This window comes from Grampus griseus, assembly GCF_964374135.1.
Source record: "Grampus griseus genome assembly, chromosome: 9".
Taxonomy (NCBI): Eukaryota; Metazoa; Chordata; class Mammalia; order Artiodactyla; family Delphinidae; genus Grampus; species Grampus griseus.
In genome coordinates, this window is record NC_139003.1 from 28837196 (window position 1) to 28856553 (window position 19358).

At 39.8% G+C, this 19358-nt stretch overlaps 1 protein-coding gene across 2 annotated transcripts in view; it reads left to right on the forward strand.

The window, feature by feature from the left end:
- Nucleotides 1-328: 328 nt before the first annotated feature.
- Nucleotides 329-19358, forward strand: part of FAM3C (FAM3 metabolism regulating signaling molecule C) — a 48059-nt gene continuing 29029 nt past the window's right edge. Inside the window, exons 1-3 of one of the 2 annotated variants that reach the window (XM_082661987.1) lie at nucleotides 329-464; nucleotides 13910-13964; nucleotides 17867-17971. In XM_082661987.1, the coding sequence (XP_082518113.1) occupies nucleotides 13952-13964; nucleotides 17867-17971 (118 nt within the window). In that variant the 5' untranslated portion in view covers nucleotides 329-464; nucleotides 13910-13951. Of the gene's footprint in view, nucleotides 465-13909; nucleotides 13965-16548; nucleotides 16683-17866; nucleotides 17972-19358 lie in introns of those variants that run through there. The other variant, XM_082661986.1, reaches the window with a different exon arrangement.

Sequence of the window (19358 nt, forward strand, 5' to 3'; positions counted from 1 at the left end):
GGTGGGGATTATGGAAGTGTGGGTCAAGGCGGCGTGTGGTAGAAATAGACGATACCTATCTGCCCTCTTCTGGGGTGCGGCCGGCCGCCGCCCCTGCGGCTCCCACGTGGCAGGTCCCGAAAGCGCAGCGCAGGCGGGGGGCGGGGCCGCAGGGCCCTCCCTCTCAGCTCTACGGCCCCTCCCTCCGGCCTGCGGGGCGACCGTTAGGTCCTCCACCGCCAGGGGGCGGGCGCGGCTTCCCGGCGGCGGGGCCCATTGGTCGCGGCGGGGAAGTGAGGGAGGCGGCCCAGCGGCTAACTGGCTTCCTCTTGGCCACTCGCGGGGGTGAGGGGAAGCCGTAGGAACCCGGGAGGAAGCGGAGGAGCGAGCGGGAGGCGGCGGTGGCTCCTGTCGACCTTCGGCAAGACTGACCGCAGGGAGGCCGAAAAGCGGGCACGCGCGGCGGAGACGCGGGCGGAAGGCCGGTGAGACGCACGGGGAGGCGGACGGAGCCGCGGCCGAGGGCGGGGAGGATGGAGGGAGGCTGGGGGCAGCCGGGCACCCACCTTCACCTTTATCCTCTGCTCACCCCGCGACCGCCGGCCCGGGGTGTGCCCGGGCGTACTCAGGTCGTCGTGGCGCGTCCCGCCGAGGGCAGGGCGCGGCAGGACCAGGGCACCAGAGCGTGGTTGGCCGGGGGTCCGGGCCGCCGCCCCCGCGCGGGCATCCCCAGTACGGCGGCCAGTCCGCGGAGGGCGGGGCGGCCACTGCACCTGGCGCTCCGGCCTGTGACTGGCACCTGGGGCGCGCGTCCGGCTCTGGGGCTCCCGCTCGTGTTGGAAATGGGGGCCGAGTGCTCTAAAGAGGCGGGGATGGAGTTGTAGGTTGCATTTGAACTCTGAGGAGGGCGGTCTTGGCTCACTTGTAAAGTTTTAGTGTCTTCTAAGTTGGAAGTACTTTTTATTTTTAAAACCTATGTCGGCCCATTGGCATTCGGTGTCATTGATGGATGTGCTGTTCGTTCCTTTTTTTTTTCTTTTTCTTGTTTTTTCCCCATTTGTTTGCCGCTGTCCTCACAGTTTCTACCATATGTTACGATTTGTGACCCTAGATCTGAATAATGAGTGTTGGACTGACATTGAGATTAAGATCTCCAACTGTAATTTTTTGTGTTTTCATCATCCTCTACCTTTTGCTTTTTAAAATTTCGTGTCATACAAAACTATTTAATTGACAGAACCTTTTCTTTGTTTCTTTTTATTTGGCCTAAAAGAATATGAATACAATGATCCTAGATACTAGATTGCTTACTAGGCACTGTGTCAAGTGCTTTCATATACACATTTATTTCTTACAACCCATAGAGTAGGTCCGTTTGTGTATCTTTCCCAATTTTACTGAGAAATTATGAACTCCCATAGAGGTTGAGGTTGATGCTGACAGTAGATCCCAGACCCCTTGAACTCTTAACCACCTTTCAGGACTAATGGTATGCTGTCACATTTTACAATTTTACGTGAAGGGAAACCTTAATGTTATTCATACAGTGCATCATTGAGTACAAAGGGATCTCCATTTAATTTAGAACATACAAGTTACTAACTCATGCCATTCAGCAAGAGATTGGCAGAATCAGCATCCGGGTTGGTCATATCATTAACTATCTCTTTTTAAAAGCTGCCAGTCTCTTGAGTTCTCTGTCAGTTTACTAATTAAATCACAGGGTTTTTTTTTTTTTTTTTGCAGTGTATACAGGTGTGAGAAGCTTTGTTTCACAGATTCTGTGTAATGTTTTCTCAGCTCTTTTAAAGACTAGCATTTCTTGATAGTAAGAAATAAAACGAGTTTCATGCAGTGATTCTCAACCTGGGGATCTCTCAGAATCACCCATAAATGAGGATTTTTAAAAAGGATGCAGTCAGCCCCACCTGCCCCCCGCCCCGCCCCCAAATCCCCAATGGAGGGGGCTTCTGTTTAAAAGGGAGTCAAAATAAGACTGAGCACCACTGGGTTAAAGTGACTTTTTAAATAAACTTAATATATGTTACAATTAAAACAGAATTACTAACTAATCTTTTCATAATTAAAGAAGATACATTAAAAAGGGAAAAGTCACTGGAAAGAGGGTCAAAGGACAAAGAGATTGTTGAATGGTGAAAAGTAGCCCCTGTGGGGAATCATAAGAATGTTATTTTTTTTTTACCACATATTTTAGGTCTTAAATGGGCAGTCTCAGTATTCAACAATTTTTACATTCATTTAGACATATGAGAGTGCCTATATGTGCCAGTAATTATAGGTAAGGTGGATACTGTGAATAAGGCAGCCTGGACCCTCACAAAGCTAGTGGGTTGGCCAAAATGTTCGTTCGGGTTTTTCCATAACATCTTATGGAACTTTAAAAGGTTTTGTGAATTTTATTCTGCTCCTAAAATAGAGCCAGCTGATGTTCTCTCAGAGGAGGAAATTGTATTCCACTGCCTCTAAATTTCCACAGTTTACCCCATCAGTATTCTTTCATTGTCTCCTTCATCGGCCTGTTTGTTTGATTCAAGCTATTTTATTACTTACATCTGCCTTATCTATAATCTAATTAATTTTCATCTGTTCATTATTTTTCTAGTCTCTGGTGAGTTTTTAAATTTCCTTTAAAAACTAAATTTATTCCACATAACATAAAATTTACCATTTTAAGTGTACAATTCAGTGACATTTAGTGCATTCATAGTATTGGGCAGTCACCACTTCTGTTTAGTTCTACAACATTTTCATCACCCTAAAAGGGAACCTCACGTTCGTTAAGCAGTTACTCACCATTCCCCAACCTTTGGCAACCACTAGTCCGCTTTCTCTGTCTACAGATTTATCTATTCTGAATATTCCATGTAAATGGAGTCAAAATAGGTGATCTTTTGTGTCTAGCTTCTTTTACTTAGCATTATGTTTTAGAGGTTCATTCATCTTGTAGCCTGTATCAGTACTTCATTCCTTTTTATGGCTGAATAATATTCCATGTATAGAAACATATTACATTTTGTTTAGTCATTCATCCATTGATGGACCCTGGTGGGTTTTTGTGTGCTAGTGAGAAAAAGTTATGTGGACGTCTGTAGCTATGAGTCTGCATTAATTTTCATCATAAGTTCTGCATGGCTTGTTTAGATAGTATCATGGTTATCAGGTGTACTACTTGACTCTCCATACCATTCAGCCTCTGCAGTTAGTTGATCATTAAATGTGTATTGAAGGACCTGTGCTTGTATCGAAGGACCAAAAAATGAATTTTTTAATTGGTTCAGAAAGTTTTACACTAGAATCTTCTTACTACCAGTTCTCTGCAAATGGCTGCTAACTTGCATCTCCAGTGCCCTTGGGCAGATGGAGCCACTCTGCTCCTCCGTTTCTTCACATGAAAAGTTTGACTGACAGAATTATGTCTGCCCTGGTGCAGTGAGATTCTGCAGACTACTTAAAGACCGTATAAATGAAGTGAATATATGGGGGAATTCTAAAACATTCAGAATAGGAACCTGTAACATCCCATCTAATATAATGTAAAATATTATAGTTACATGAGGAGATGAAGATAGTTTACTAGTTATACTCCTGTAAATTTGTGCCTTTCGTCTCATTTTATAGTGATTTGTGAACTAGACACTTCTTTATCCTGCTTATGTTCAACTTCTTATAGTTAACATGTAGTTTTATTTTTGCTGTTGTACTCAATAATGTCTGTTTCTCCCTCCCTTTCTTTCTTTCCATCTACCCATTCATCCATCTTTCTTTCTCCTCTTGGATGGTATAGTGTAGCATTAAAGTAGGTTACATTACAGCTGTTTAATCGACAGTTGTGGAGCTCTGAAGGAGCAGACGGAACAAAATGTCATTTTGTCTTGTTTTCTGTTTTGGGTATGTTTGTACTGTCAGTTACAGAAATCTGATCCCCATTTCATTTCTTCAACTGGATTATGACTTTTTAAGCAAAATTCTGCTTTGGTAGAGAGGAAACTGCAAGAAAATATTGGGACAGTTTTAATTTTGCACTCTGTTGTTACCATTGCAAACAGGAGTTCGCTTTGCTTTGTTCCTCAGCACATTATTTCCAGATTTATTCACTGCCCACCTCTCCCTCCTCACCCCCGCAGGAGACCTGGCCCAGAGTCAGGTTGATTTCCATTCATTGTTAAGGAAAGAATGAAGATTCTTGTCCTGTGAATTTTTTTTTTTTTTTTTTTTGCGGTACGCGGGCCTCTCACTGCTGTGGCCTCTCCCGTTGCGGAGCACAGGCTCCGGACGCGCAGGCTCAGCGGCCATGGCTCACGGGCCCAGCCGCTCCGCGGCACGTGGGACCTTCCCGGACCAGGGCACGAACCCGTGTCCCCTGCATCGGCAGGCGGACTCCCAACCACTGCGCCACCAGGGAAGCCCTTGTCCTGTGAATTTTACCTTTGGGCTTTTTTGGCCTAGATCTGACTTACTCCCCACCACTACCCCAAACTTCTCTGTGTGTTTGGATTGGTGTACTATTGGGCTGAAGTTCTCACATCTAAGTGGAATGAGGATCGCCTGGGGAGTTTCGTAACCATGCAGGAGTTTTAATCCTCACTCCACGGGATTCTGGGCTCAGGAGTTTGCCTCGTAAAAAGCCCACTAGTAATTGTGGTGCCCATGGTGTGTGTTATTTTATAGTTAGGGATTCAAAGAACCAGATGTGATGTTTCATTGAATCTAAGATCTTTGTAAGGTACACCATTATTTTATTACTTTTAACCACAAAAATGTGGTTGTGAGCCTCATCCTGATTTAAAACTTGTTAAAATAAGGGAAGTAGTATGTATCTTGGAATCAAAATACAGAGTGTTAGGTACCTGAGAAACGACAAGTTCCTCTTGTCATGGTAAAGGGTTATTACGAAGCTATGGGATAAAAGAATTATAATGTAACAATTCTTTAGACCTTTTACTTTGTAAAATTTGTTTATAATAGAGTTTAATATGTGATGCCTGTACTTGACATAAGTTTGTAACGAAGATTATACTGATGACTTTGTTTTAAAATGCAAGGTAGCTGGATCATAGGGTGTAATGCACTCCAATTTGGCCCCATATTATTTTCATCCTACCCATTTCCAGTCTTTCACATGTTGGTGTTTCAGATCAGGTAAGAAGTCTTATTTTTAAGCTTCTGTGTACTTTAGCGATTTCCATTTTGTAATCACAGTCCATTAAAATATTTACTTAATGTCACGTTGACATTATTGTGGCTTGATCATTTGATTTCTTTTTTATCACTTTTTTTCTGTTAGAGAGTTCATAGCCCTCATTAATGCCAGCTAGCTGGTTATATGCATATACACCAGCCACCTACTGTCCTATAATGAGTAGTTTTAGGATGTTGTGGTGGTAATTGGCATCAGCACCAAGTCTGGGTCAGAGTAAACCTGAACTTTGCTTGCCAACTTAAATAGAAACACCATGGTGGTACATTGGGTCCTGAATGAGGGAATATCTGTAGATTAGGACAAATCTTTGCTCATCAATGAGAATTCATTGAAGAGCAACCCCTCCTGCTGTGGTGTTTCCTTAGTGACATCATTTTGGCAAACGAAATATTTTTGTCAGGAGAAACCTGCTTAACTATGTTAGATTTGGGATGGGGAAAGCTGAGTACGTGTCCATTTAGTTTCTAATTACTTCAGGTATTGATATTTACAGAAAACATGGTTAAATGCCTGTTGATCAAGTGAAATATTTCAGAAATCTAATACCAAATTTCTGAAGAGGAAAGACTGTAGGTCTCTAGCAAATTCACATCACAGTGGTGGAAGGAGTTGTCCTCTGGAACTCTCAGTGTAGGGTGAACACTGTCGCAGTAGTTCTGCTTTTAGAGGGTAGTGTGCATGTGGTCTGGCAGGCTTGATTACTTCTCCCTGCACTAGTCACTGGGGCCAAGTCAGGACAGGCAGGGCACTTGCATGATTAGCAGGGCTCTTTGCTAACTGGTTTTTAACTCGAGGGACAGGTTGGGATGACAGTTATAGTTTGTCGTGTCTCATTCTTAAGAGAATGAAGTTTTATCCAGCTGCTGCAGAACAGATGGAAGTTTTCTGAAGTGTTACTCTCTCCAGGCACTGCCAGGAGAAGCAGATAAAAACAAAGGATAGCAGATTATGCTGGGTAGACAGACTGTGGAGGAAAGCTAAGTGCACCCAGAACGTTTTGCGGGGAAGGGTGGGGTGCCTTCTGGTTCATTTGTGCTTTTCCACAGTATGCTTTTAATCCTGTTTCTGAGGCCCAGTTAGATATTAATCCTCTTTTTAATGTAATTTCAATGTGTAATTTCAATGTGATGCTATTGTATTAAGAAAATAAGTAATGGTATTAGTTCAGAAAACTTATAAACCCAGGGTTAGATCATTCGTATCCCTGTCTTCTTAAGGTTTTCAATAGAACATTAACGTTTTCTTCTAAAAGATTTATTTATTGGTTCTATAGAGCCATTGTTTAGAAGTTTTTGGTCTGTTGCTCTGCAGTCTCACCTTTTTGAAGGCCATTTTGCAGGAGATTGGATACATTTACCTTTTCCTCCGTGATCTTTGGAAAAAGTGAATATATTCTTGGCATTATAGAATTATACAGATCTTCTTTCTTTACCAAATACTTTGTTTTTAGCTCCTTTGCTTTTTTTTTTATTTTCTTCTAGTCAAAATGTAAGATTAGTTTAAAAACCTGGGATACTTTTCTAGTTGTTATGTAGACGTCGAAAAATTTCCCTTTCACCATATAGGGTCATACTTACACTTTTAAGTGTCTGACACATGTGTGTTAAAATGGTAGATTTTTAAAACATCCATTCTCTAGGATTCTATATCAGAGTCTCCTACTAGAACTAAAATACTGTTAAGGTAGTAATTGGATTTTTTTTCTGTTGCTTAACAGAAAACACCAAATTCTATTAAATTCACAATATTTATAACACGGTGATAGCAGCTCACATATCATACTGAGTGTTTGAATGTTAAGATTCTTTCAAATGAATGCAGTCTTCTCACCCTCTTCATTTCGTTATTTCAGAAATGTATCCCTCCTGGTGAAGATGTGTGCATAGTGGCATCTGGGGGAGATGGGTACTTGATAGCAGTCTGCACCTACCATAGTGACAGCTTTCTATTAAAGCAAAGATTTCTTAAAACTAAATATTTGGAATTTTAAAAATTGATCAAACATCAGGTGCACAGTTACCCGTCCCCCCTTCTCCCTTTTTAAGCCCATCACAAAAATAATCACTTTTAAAGACTTTAGAAAACAGTTAAGATCTCGTCACTATCATTTTACAGTTAATGAAATGGGATATAATAAGATTAATTTTCCCTGTTTTTTTTAATGTCTCCTGGGATCGTTTGGAAAACATTCCTAGATTTATTCCCATCTTTGCTGTAGGTGGACAGCTTCATCTGTAGGAAGGGAAGGACTTCTTTTCTCTTGAAGAGGATCCATTATATTGCTTCTCACGGAGTATATGCTTCTTCCATGAAGAGCAGTTGATTATGAAAATGTATGGTGAACACGTATAGAACACAGAATTCAGCATTGTCTGATTTGTCCTACTTCTGTACTAGTACTTCTAAGAGGACCCATAGAAGCCTTATGGGAATTGTATAGCCCACAAGCAGCCCAGCAAGAAATGTTGGAATATTAGAGCATGGTCAGGAAAGTTTTTTATTCCTCTATTTATAAAGTTTTTAAAATTTAAGTTCATTTTTTATTCCTTTACCTCAGGTTGGCAAATTGTGACCTATGGGTCCACATGGGTCATGAACCAAGACTGGCTTTTATATTTTTAGGTGGTTGGAAAGAAAAAATCAAAAGAAGAAGAATATTTTGTAATGTGAAAATTTTATGAAATTCAAATTTCAGTGTGCATAAGTGAAGTTTTATTATAACACAACTGAGCCCATTTGTTTCCATATTGTGTATGGCTGCTTTTCAGTTACGACTACAGAGCAGAATAGTTTGAATAGACACTATATGGTCTAAAAGCTAAAGCATTTACCGTCTGGCCCTTTTACAGAAAATTGCCAACACTTGCTCTGTTTTATTTACATAAATGCAGGTATTTTTTGCAAATAGTTTTCTTTAAATACCATACTTTTGTTTGTACGCATAACATTAGAAGAACTTACCCTTGTGACTTTTAGCTGCAGTATTCTTTTGATTTCAGTATTATATCATTTTCCTCTTTAACTGATCTGGGACTGAAAATTTAGTCGCTTACATTTTGATCTTGAGAGGTGGTCTAGGTTCTCCAGAGAAATAGAACCAATAGGAGACCGCCTGTCTGTCTGTCTGTCAATCTATCTATCTGAGATAGATAACTATCAGAAGGAATCAGCGCATGCAGTTGTGGAGGCTGAGAAGTCCCAGGGTCTGCAGTTGGCAGGCAGGCGTCCACAGGCCTGAGAGCTGGGAGAAGTCAGTGGTATAAGTTTCAGTCCAAGTCCGAAGGCAGGTGAAGACCAATGGACCGGCTTGAAGACAGTAGGCATAAAGAGCAAATGCTGCCCTACTCAGGCTTTTTTGTTCTAGTCAGGTCTCCCAATGGATTGGGCAATGCTCACTCACTTGGGGAAGGCAAATTGCTTTACTCAGATGTTAATCGCATCCAATAACACCCTCACAGACACACCCAGAATGTTTGACAAAGTACGGTATCTGGGCGCCCAGTGGCCCAGTGGAGTTGACACACATAAATTAGCCATCACTGGGCCTAAATGTACTTTGAATCTATTTGCTTGTACTTTTACCTTTTTTTTCCCCCCTTAGTCCTCTTGAAAAGCCCCAGTTCATATGAATATTAGAATCGTCTGTTGATTGTCAGTTGATTCGTTTAAAATTGCTGTCCAGGAGGAAAAATTTTCTTCTACCCTTCTAGGTTCCTCTGCCTGGTCTAAAAATTAAATTAACATGAAACAGATTAGCAGAAAATCAATAGTTCAATAACATGTATACATGGGGGAGACCCAGGAAAACTGAGTCCTTAAATACTATCTTCCGCTAAAGACTAAAGAGGAGGGATGTAGGGGGTAGTGGTTTGGGACTTCAAAGGGGAGGAAGGCAATTCACGTGGAGATGGAAAAGCAGATGTTTGGTAAATGTTTGCTGGGTCTTGCAGTGGCAATGGGACACCTAGAGGAGTTCTAACAAACAGATTTTGCTAGGTTCCTCCCTATCTACACATGTAGTTCATACTACAGTTATCTGTGGTGATAGTTCCCTTCCTGTTACAGACCCTCTATAAATTCTTTAGGCAGCTAAGGGGGAAGGTCAAAGAGTCTTTTGGGCCTTGACTGTTTCCAGCTCAAAATAATTAACACACCAAAGAGACATTTGGGGTTGCAAATTTTGTTTCCTTACATTGCTGTTCGGCCAGCACTGTGTTAAAAGTGGATTGAATGGAGTGTATTTTTGGAGTATAATTGGTATATATTTTTTTGGTATATATAATTGGTAGTATTTTCTTCTGGCTTAATTAAGTAGTCGTTTGTTAATATTAAATGTATCAGTGAGTGTGTCTGTATACTTCATTTTCCTTTGTCCTTTCTGTCTTGGACGAGTGTTCTTTTTTTTCTTTTTAAATAACTGCATCCTTTAAAGGCAGTAATACAGTTATTGGATTAAGAGACCACAGGAGGCAAGGCAGGTGACGTTTCTGGAAGACAGATATGGAGTACAAAAAGGGGGCGGAGTAGAGTCATGCGAGGATCATTGTAAAAATACAGTACGTTATATACGTATTTGCACCATCAGCTTTCAACTCTGAAATAGTATTTACACTATTGTTACAGTCCTGGTTAGAGAACAGTTTTTCTTTCAAAGCTCGGCCTGATGGCAAATGAAAATTTTGGGTGAATTCATAGTCCCATGAGGTTCTTAGGCTGCATAGTCCAAGAGGAGGGTTCCAGCTTCTATTTCATCCATTTTAATTTCATTTTAATTTCAGTATTAAACAAGTATTTAAATTTGGTTTTACAAAAGAAAATTCTCAAAGGAGGGAAAAAAAAAACCCAACCATGGCCACGCTGTGTATTCTTTCTTCTTTTACAAACACTAAGGGCTGCAGCCCTCTGCTTCCAGGCCAACACTGGTGGCTGAAGAAAAATCTCACTAATGATGGTTTAAAACAAAACAAAACAAAGCAAAAAGACACAAAGACAAACCGAACCGACCTGATCGTGGCACACCGACCCTGTGGGGCTGCCTCTCCCGCCCTTGCTTCTGACCCCAAACTCAACAGGACTATTTTTCTTCTGGGGCAGGGCGTTTGGTATTGAACCCTCTTTAACCTCCTACCCCGAGGAGGTGGGAGGGGGAACCCTTTGGCTGGGACACCATGTTTCCTCATTATTTGCAGGAAAGAGTCAGGGCCCTTAAGCCAGGTGTCTGAGGAGGTGGGATGAGGAAAAAGGCCCAGTACCGACACACAGGCGGGAGGGAGCCCGGCTGCACAGGCCTCGCCCAGTTCCCCTCAGGCCGCGTCCACGGGGTGGGCCTCCTCTGGGGCTCTGCGGACAGGACGGGGCCTCAGCCAGGGCCCCGGGGGAGGTGGGGGTGCCCGGGCAGGCATCTCTGCTCCCTTCCCGGCTCAGCGGGATGAGAGCAGGACACAGGCTTTGGGCTCCATGCCCCCTACCCACAGTGGGGACTGACGAGTGTTCTAACACACGTGCTTAGTCATTTTGACAACCCATCAGAGCCCTAGAGTGGCTAGTTGGCAGCAGGGATTAGCAATTCCCAGAGCAATTTGCAAAAGCCAAATTGATTGACATGGAATTTTGTCAGGAAGCTTCTCAGAGCTTCCTGGCAGGGAAGCTGCTGGGAAGTGGAAGGGAAGTGGAATTGTTTATAGTATCAGCTTCTTACTTTCCCTTCACGTGACCTTGGACAAATCCCTTGACCTCATCTATAATGCCATAGGGCTGATGGGAAGATTACATAAAATAAGAATGTGTGTGACTTACTCTGCTGTTTGCATTATTTCCTAGTTTTTGTTAAATGGCAAGACTTTCCCGTCCTGGTGAACAATTGTTTTTATGGCTTATTTTGTTGATATAGAATGGGCCCTTATAATTTACCTGATGTAGCTCGAGTCCACTTCTCAAGGAAGGAATGAAAGTGTCACTTGACCTGTGTTTTTATCTATTGTCCTGAAGTTGATTGATTGTAGGACAATGCCTGTTTATTCAGGCCTGAATTTAACAAAACTTCATGAATCAGACCAACGTAGACAGCTGGGCTAAAGGAAATGTTTAAATTATAAGAAATTCGAAGAAATCTGGTATGTTGATCTGAGACCCTAATTCAGGTTCTCTCTTTCGATCCAGGTTACTTACTAAATTAGCGTTTATCCAGAACGGTGCTTCCTTGCTCCGGGCAGCATGATGGCCCTGCTCGCAGTGGGCTCTGATGATTGTGCACTTTACATGTTACAACCTGATCTGGCTCAGTCATTGATCTATAAAACACTGAAACTTATTGTCTTGACCTAGACTACACTTTTGGGGGGCAAAATGTATTTTACAAATGTATTTCACAAATGTGCTATTAGGGTTTCTGTTTGTTTGTTTGTTTTTAATCTGTCTTAAAAACACTCTCCTCCTACCACCCATATTCTTATTTTGGAAATGGCTCTAATTTCTATATCTCTGCCTTTTAATTAATATATAAGAACAATTATAAAATTTTCACCTGTTGCCTCTGAATTAAAGGGCTCTGAATTTTTAGCAGAGACCTTTTTCCTCCTTTTATTGCTGTGTTCATTTTCTCTGGACCTTTTCTACCTCCCCTTGGTTGTTGGAGGTTCAGTTTGAGGTATATAGCAGACTCCATTAAGGTGGTTTACTTCCCCCCCCATCCCCCAAGATGATTCTATGTAAAGATTTTCTTTGTTTTTAATGTTCTCCTAAGAAGACAAGTTAGGAATCATTTGGAATTAGCATATTGTAAACAGATACTCCTTGATTTGCTCTCAAATATATTCAATACTCTTTCCTTATGCCGATTTACACTCTTGAATCATTAATTTGCTTCTTAAGCAAACTAATTAAAAATGTGTCGTGGCTGAGATTTGATGAGATTTTAATTTAGAGATTTTATTAAATGTTATTCTCTGAGAAATTTAATGGAAAACATGAATTTGGCTAGACCATTGTAGTTGCTTATATTGTGGTCTTACTAGTGTTAAGTTTAGAAGCAGGCTGGTTAGGCAGTCCAAACAAGGGATAGGTACATGAGGCAGTGATTGTAATTGTACAGGTGTGACCTCCTCGGCAGGTAATGGAAACAGTGAAATAGAACATCAGGTGTCTGCTCAACTGCTTATCACTCTCCCCCCAAAAATTATCGCAGGCCATGTTCACATAAGAGTGATGTTATTTTGGAGTGTTAGCTGGGAGGAAAGACATATATGTGTGTTTTGAACATAATATTCAATCTTGCTGGAAGTCAAAAGAGGATTTATAGCTCGTTAGGGTTTTCATTTGAGAAGCCAAGATTTTTTTTTTTTCTGCTTTTATGTGGTAACTTGTGGATACTTCAGTATCTCTTGTTTCCTGGATACTTCAGTATCTCTTGTTTCCTTGTAGCGTTTTCCTGGCCTGTGGCTAAGTAACAGTGTCTTTTCCTATTATGTGGAAGGTGTTCAGATAACTAACAAAGGAAATCAATAATGCTCAGTTCAGTACTGGTATAAATATAAATGTTGATATTTTCTTCAGGGTAGATTGAGCAGAAGGAAAGGGAGTTCCCGTAAGAACATTGGTCCTTTTAGATGCTCACCACCTCCACCCCCGATAAATCCTTATTGGTGAATAAGAAAACTGGATGTCTCACTCCCTTTCAGTGTCCTTCAGGAGTCTGCCATTGTTTTTATTTCAATCATTCTGTGCATTACTAGATCAGACATCAACATTGAAACACCAGTACTAAAATACAGTCTAAAATAAAGAAATATATATTCTTGATTGATGCAATTCATTAATCGAAATTTTCTTTGGACTACCTTTCCTGTACAATACATTGAGTAGACTGTGGAAGCTGTCTAGCTGAACTCGAGCATGAATTTCCTATCAAACTCGTATACTTGCTTTCCCATTTTCTTTTTAAAATTTCACCTATCTTGAGTTATTTCTTAGGGGGGAGCACACAAACATATACGCAGATTTTTTTTTCCAGTATCTATTTTTTGTTATTATTAGAATAATATCAGATTACAGTTTCTTCATTTGATGTATAACATACACTGTCAATAATGATGATTGCTGGAATATTTAAAATTGCAGTTCTATAGATCTGAATATGTTCTTTCACAAATTTAAATTGAAAACATGAAGAGGAAGAGGACCCCTGGTATTAAGATAAGGTGCCTTTCCTATAAGTGCTTATCATAGTGACACCTGAATTGTGTGATAGGAGTGAGCCCTAGAGCAGGAGCCAGCAGACCTAAATCCTCACCCCATTTCTGCAGGTAATTTGTTCCCTCACTAGATAAGCAGCTTAACCTCTTTGGACCTCAGCTGAAAACTGGTGGTTTGGAACTAAATATCAAAAGTTTGTTACAGATGCATAATCACTGAGAACAGTAAGGCATCATTCTGTCCATGCTTGATGACAAGTTTTCCCTCCGTCCTTCAGTTAGGGAGCGGGAGATAGAGCAGTTTTAGACACACCCTCCTCTCCGGAGCTTTTATGGCCCAGTGGAAGGAGACAGGCCCAGTGCTAAGAGCTTTTTCATTAAATGTTAATATTGGTAGAATACTTAGAAATGTCATGACATTTACTTAATCAGTTTAATATATACACTCCAAATCAAACTCAATCTAGGGAGGAATGCTCATTCTAGACCTAATGCTGTTTGCCTTTTCTTTTGATTCTAGGAGCTTATTTAATGAAAAGTGCCATAGACTGAAAAACCAAACATGAGGGTAGCAGGTAAGATACTTACTTCAGTAGAAATAATTTTGCTTTTTGTATAACCTGTTTGTTTAGTAATGACTGAATGAGAGGGTAAATAATCATTTTCTATGTTGAGTGTGACTGAATATAACAAACTAAATCATTATTTAGCCTTTTTACTTTTTTAGGTAGTTGGCAAATCATAAATTGGACGTTTAGTGGGTTCTACGTAAGTTTTTGGGGGACGCTTCTGTTGAAATTATTTATGCTAAATATTTTAAGTTATGGTTTTTAATGTTTACGTCCTTATACATTAAGCTTGTTTGCCTAATAATATAAAAATATAAATACATATATATATAATGTTCATATAAAGAACGATTTTGATAACTTAGGGAGGCTGATTTTTAGTTTTGCTAAGTTGTAGCTTGTTGAGAAAAATGAATTGTGAACTTTAAAAGCTTAAATCTTTCCTATGTGTGTACATAAATTGAAACTAGTGTACGTGAAGAATTCAGTAAAATGTCTTTTGCGTAAATGACTGTTGTATTTGCTAGGTCAGGTTTAGCCTGCATTAGTGAGGTTATGTGTAAGGACATCTGTTCCTTAGGCAGCATACTGAGGAAATTTAAAAATACCATTTGGTGTTCATAGTATTAAGGTAGTTACCTTTATCAAAAGACAGATCCATAAATAACAGGAGAGGCTGAGACCTCTTCCTAACTATAGTGAAAACAAGTGTGATCCCTCCACCCTGCCCCTCTAGCACAGCCACTGTGTAGAAGATGCACACTTTACATAGAAATTTCTACTAAGTAGTGTGTGTCCATCATAGGAGACAGCTTGTCATTTCTCAAAATCAAGATAGTCATTCTTTTAATTATCATCTCACCATTAAAAAAAATTTTCTTATGGGGGCGTCTCTAATGGTATGGTTCTAAAAGTACGTTACTTATTTAAGCATGGTGATTTGAAATAAAGCAAGTTTCTCTTTCTCATGTAATTCTACATTCATTCTAGTTGAAATTAACTTTGTCATCTAATCCATTTCTCTGATTAATTAATACCAAGATTAATTGATGAGTAATTATTCACTGAGTGCTGATGTTATATTTGACACTGTTCTTAGTATAGGTCTCAAGGGAACTGCCTTTAATGAAGGAATAGGAAAATTAGCTATTAGTTTATTGATTGTAGACTAATTAATCTCTTCTAATTAAAAAAAAAATCCTGGTTGCTTTGAAATATCCTTATAGCCATTATTCTTACAGTGAGGCATTAATATCTCAAGTTTATGCTTTTTGGTTTGTGAAAAATAGGGACACACTCAGATTAGTACAGTCCATGGCTGGAAGTAGGAGGGAATCTCATGGGTGGAATGGGAACTGTGATGTGCTGTGGGTAAGCCCCTCCCAGTCCAGAAGTGGATGGTGACAGCTCTGGGGGAGCCCGTCTGCAACAGGAGGTCCAGAACCCTACCATTATGGAGGCTCTGCTGGTCTTCACCCGCCTGCCCCTCTCAGGGACCTTCTGCTTGTTCTATCACCAGTTAGTTTCTCCGCCTCTAAATTCTCTGTCTCTTAGAGCTTTTGTTTCCTCCTACTTCCTTTGATGGTTTCTTATACTTCAGTAGGTCTTGGTTTAAAACTAAATTCTGCCGCTGACTAGTTATGTGACCTTAGGCAAGTGATCTAAATTTTTGACCTTGTTTTCCTTATTTGTAAAATGAAAAGAGTGTCTTGAAAGGCTGTGCAAATGAAGTTGTGCTAATAAGGCACTTAGGTCTGTAGTAGGCACTCACTAAACGGTGTGTGTATATTTTATATACATGTATGTATATGTAAATATGTTGTATATTGTTTAGTATAGGCTTAGGTTTAGCTTGGTATTGAATTTAGTCCAGAACTTTTGTGTATTATAAACTTGGTATCTTAATCACTGTAATATTTCAGTCTTGAACAACGAAGGTTTGGTACATCTGCTTTAAGGGACAGGGAAAGATTATTTGCACACGCCCATGATTGCTAGAAAATGAGATGTTAAGACTGTCATGTGACGTATAATCTTCCAGCCCTTGGTCTTAAATGATCCAGAAGGAATATGCCACCTGTTAACCTTTGGCAAACACTTGTTTAGAGTGTTACTGTGTATCAATACAAGACACTCTACTAGATCCTGTGGGGGAAGAGTTCAAAGCCTAATGGAATTTTACTCGCTCCTGTGCTGAAAATGTAGATGACTTGTAGTCACTCTTTTCTTTTCTTTTTATTCAAACAGAAAGTCACAAAAATTATAATCATCCTCATCAGTTCACTCAGTCCCATGTAATTAATATTTTTTTATCTTGATCTTTTGTTAGCACTTTTATGAATTCATCAGTTTTCCATGAGAGTTCTGAAAATGCTTATTCATTCAGTTCAGCAGTATAGTCAGTTACCAGAAACCCGTACTTGTCAGAGTGTTTTTCATGAAAACAGGAAGCAGTTTTGGAAGGGGGAGAAGGAACAAAACAGGAGGCGGGGTGGGAATTGATTGGTTTAGTAGTTAGGCTTCCTCCTTGCCATCTCATTTCTATATTTATAGAGCGTTTCTAAATAAAAATGAGTAGCTCTGAGAATCTCCTGCTTCTCAGCATCGTCAGCCCTTCTGAGCATCATCAGTTCGTTCATTTCCCATCCCCGTAAGGATACAGTCCCAGTCTCTACGTTTATGAAGTTAGGATGAACACAGTTCTTTTTTACTCTTCCTTATCCGGTAAGTTGAGTTTTGGTAGCTTCCCTGAAGAATGTGGTCATTTGATGGTAGTGGAGAACCTTACAAAGCACTGGGCTCTGTCAGGATCCCTGGATTCCTGTCCTTGTGCTGCCGCTAAGATATCTGTGATCTTGGGCAGTTGCCTCACTTGTGGGCTTTTGTTTCCTTAAGTAAGTATAGTGAAATGACTGCTGATCTTTTAGATCAATTTAAATTAAACTTTTGGTAAGAGAGGGGAATGGAGATTATATAGGCAAATATTAATATTGTTTCTGAATAGCCTAATGAGATGGCTCTGAAATTCTAAGAGTAAGAAGATGATGTTTCTTTCCTGTCATTTTTCATGTCCTTTCGTATCTTGTACTTTTTCTTTCCTAGATTTGCTTAGCTGTGGAGAAGAAAGACAAGTGATGATTCACATTAAGCAGTTAATTAATTAGTAGCAGTGCTAATTCTTTGTAAGGCACTCAGAAATAATTAAACATATAAAGGTACGGAAGACTAAGAGTCTGTTCACAAAGCTTACCATGTAACTGTGTTAAATGTGACAGGTGCCAAATTCAGTCCTCCAGGAGTGGGGAAGGCGTGGCTTAAACTTTGGTGTTAAGTATGAGGGGAGATATTTCATTGTTCACCATACCAGGAGCACTTGTGTGCTTCAAGAGATGTGTGGGTTGGTGAGGACAGTAAGCCTGTTACATTTCACTTGAGAACTCATTGCCGAGTGGACATCCTGGTCTGTTGCCTTAGTATCTCTGGAAGGTTCAGCGTTTTTGTATCCTCTCTGTCTTGTATTGCCCTTTATCATTGAAAAGGATTGAGAATGTGTCCTCCCACATACTTGGTGGCGGTGTTCCATTGGCCTTGATACTTTTGTGTAGTCAGCCAGAAGTTGATAGCAGGTCATTTTTTTTCCATGAGAAAACTAAGCAGATGACTCAGGCAGTCCTGTGTCTAGGTTGCTAGACAATCTCATAATTGTTTGATCAGAAAAATCAATCAAAATAGATTGTTGGTACAGTTTTTGTTGTAACTCAAGTAAAATTAAGATCCAGTAGATAAGAAGTAGATATTTGTTAGTCTTAAGAGTTTTTTAAATACACTTACGTTTTTCATGGAAATGCATAACTAAAAATTCGGTGGGCTCATAAGCTCATGTTGAATTATTTCTGCCCTTTATCTAGGTGCTGCAAAGTTGGTGGTAGCTGTGGCAGTATTTTTACTGACATTCTATGTTATTTCTCAAGTATTTGAAATAAAAATGGATGCAAGTTTAGGAAATCTATTTGGTAAGTTTTATTTCTTTTTCCCTTTCTTAAATTTTATTTGTGATGAGATTGTCTTTAAATTTTTACCAGTTATCAACATTGAGTTACTCTGCTGTTTAGGCTGTCTAGAAAAGAAAATGAAATTATATTGGTAAGTGTGATTCATTGGAATATTCTAAAATGTGCAATAGAAAATCTTACAATTAATTCAATATAAAGCACGAATCTTCTATTCAACATTTTGAATATATTTAATGGGGCCTATTTTATGCATGCCTACGGACATTATTCATGGCATTCTAAATGCACATGCTAGAAGATATCACACCCTATTTGAGTTGGCTGCTTAAAAACTTGGAACCAAATCTAACCCTCAGTTAGCAAGTGATTAGGAGTCATGATAATGCATTTTAAATACCAGCCATAGAAATCCATCTTGCTTTCCTACCCTTATTTTCCTTCTGCACCATTTTTCCTTTTAGCAATTTATTTGATGCTATGTTGTAAATGTACCACTACGAGCTGCCTTAATTCAGTTTTAAACAAAATCTTTAAGTTGATAAAATAAGTTAACATTTGAAGTGTTTGAATAAGCTTTGGCTGAGCACTGTTTAAAGTATTAAAAAATAACTCATGAAAGCTCAGACTCTGAAACCTAGAAACAGTATTTTGACCTAGTAGGCAGAAATCGAATGAACCAACCTTGAGATCTCTGGAATAGTTGGTGAGTTTTGCTTTCTGTAAATTAATATAAGACCGAATACATTCCCTCTCACATCTAGTTTCAAGACTCCCTTAAACCAGTGTTTCTCAAACTCTGATGTCAAAGGAATCTCTAGGGAATCTTGATAAATGCAGATTCTGATTCAGTGTCTGGGATGGGGCCTGAGAGTCTGCATTTCTAACAAGATCCCAGGTGATGCTGATTTCCCATCCATGGACCATATACTAGGTATCAGGCTTTAGACAGTTCTGGCATGTAGTCCTCAAGTTTCTGTATATTTTCATTTCTGTACATTTTCAGGTGACTTTTCTTACAATGACTACTTAAAAGTACTTCCTTGTTTTGCACTGAATTCTGCCTTTTATTCTCCCAAGTATTTTCAATCCACTGATCTTGCTTCTACCTGCTGGAGCTCTCTTCCACATTAATGATCTGTTACATAGTTAAGTTGTGGTTATTCTCCTCCATGCCATATTTTTATAAGTGTTCATCTTATCAAGTTATAAAATCCTCCCTTTGAACCATTCTTCTTAATGCACTGTTTATTTTCCTCCTGTCAGTTTTTTGGTACCCATCTTAAAATGAAGTATCCAGGATCGAGCGTAGAATAGTTGTTGCAAAGTGTAGTGAGAATTGTCTTGACTTCTCCTGGGCTGTGTGCGTCTGTTACTGCAAAGGGCCAGC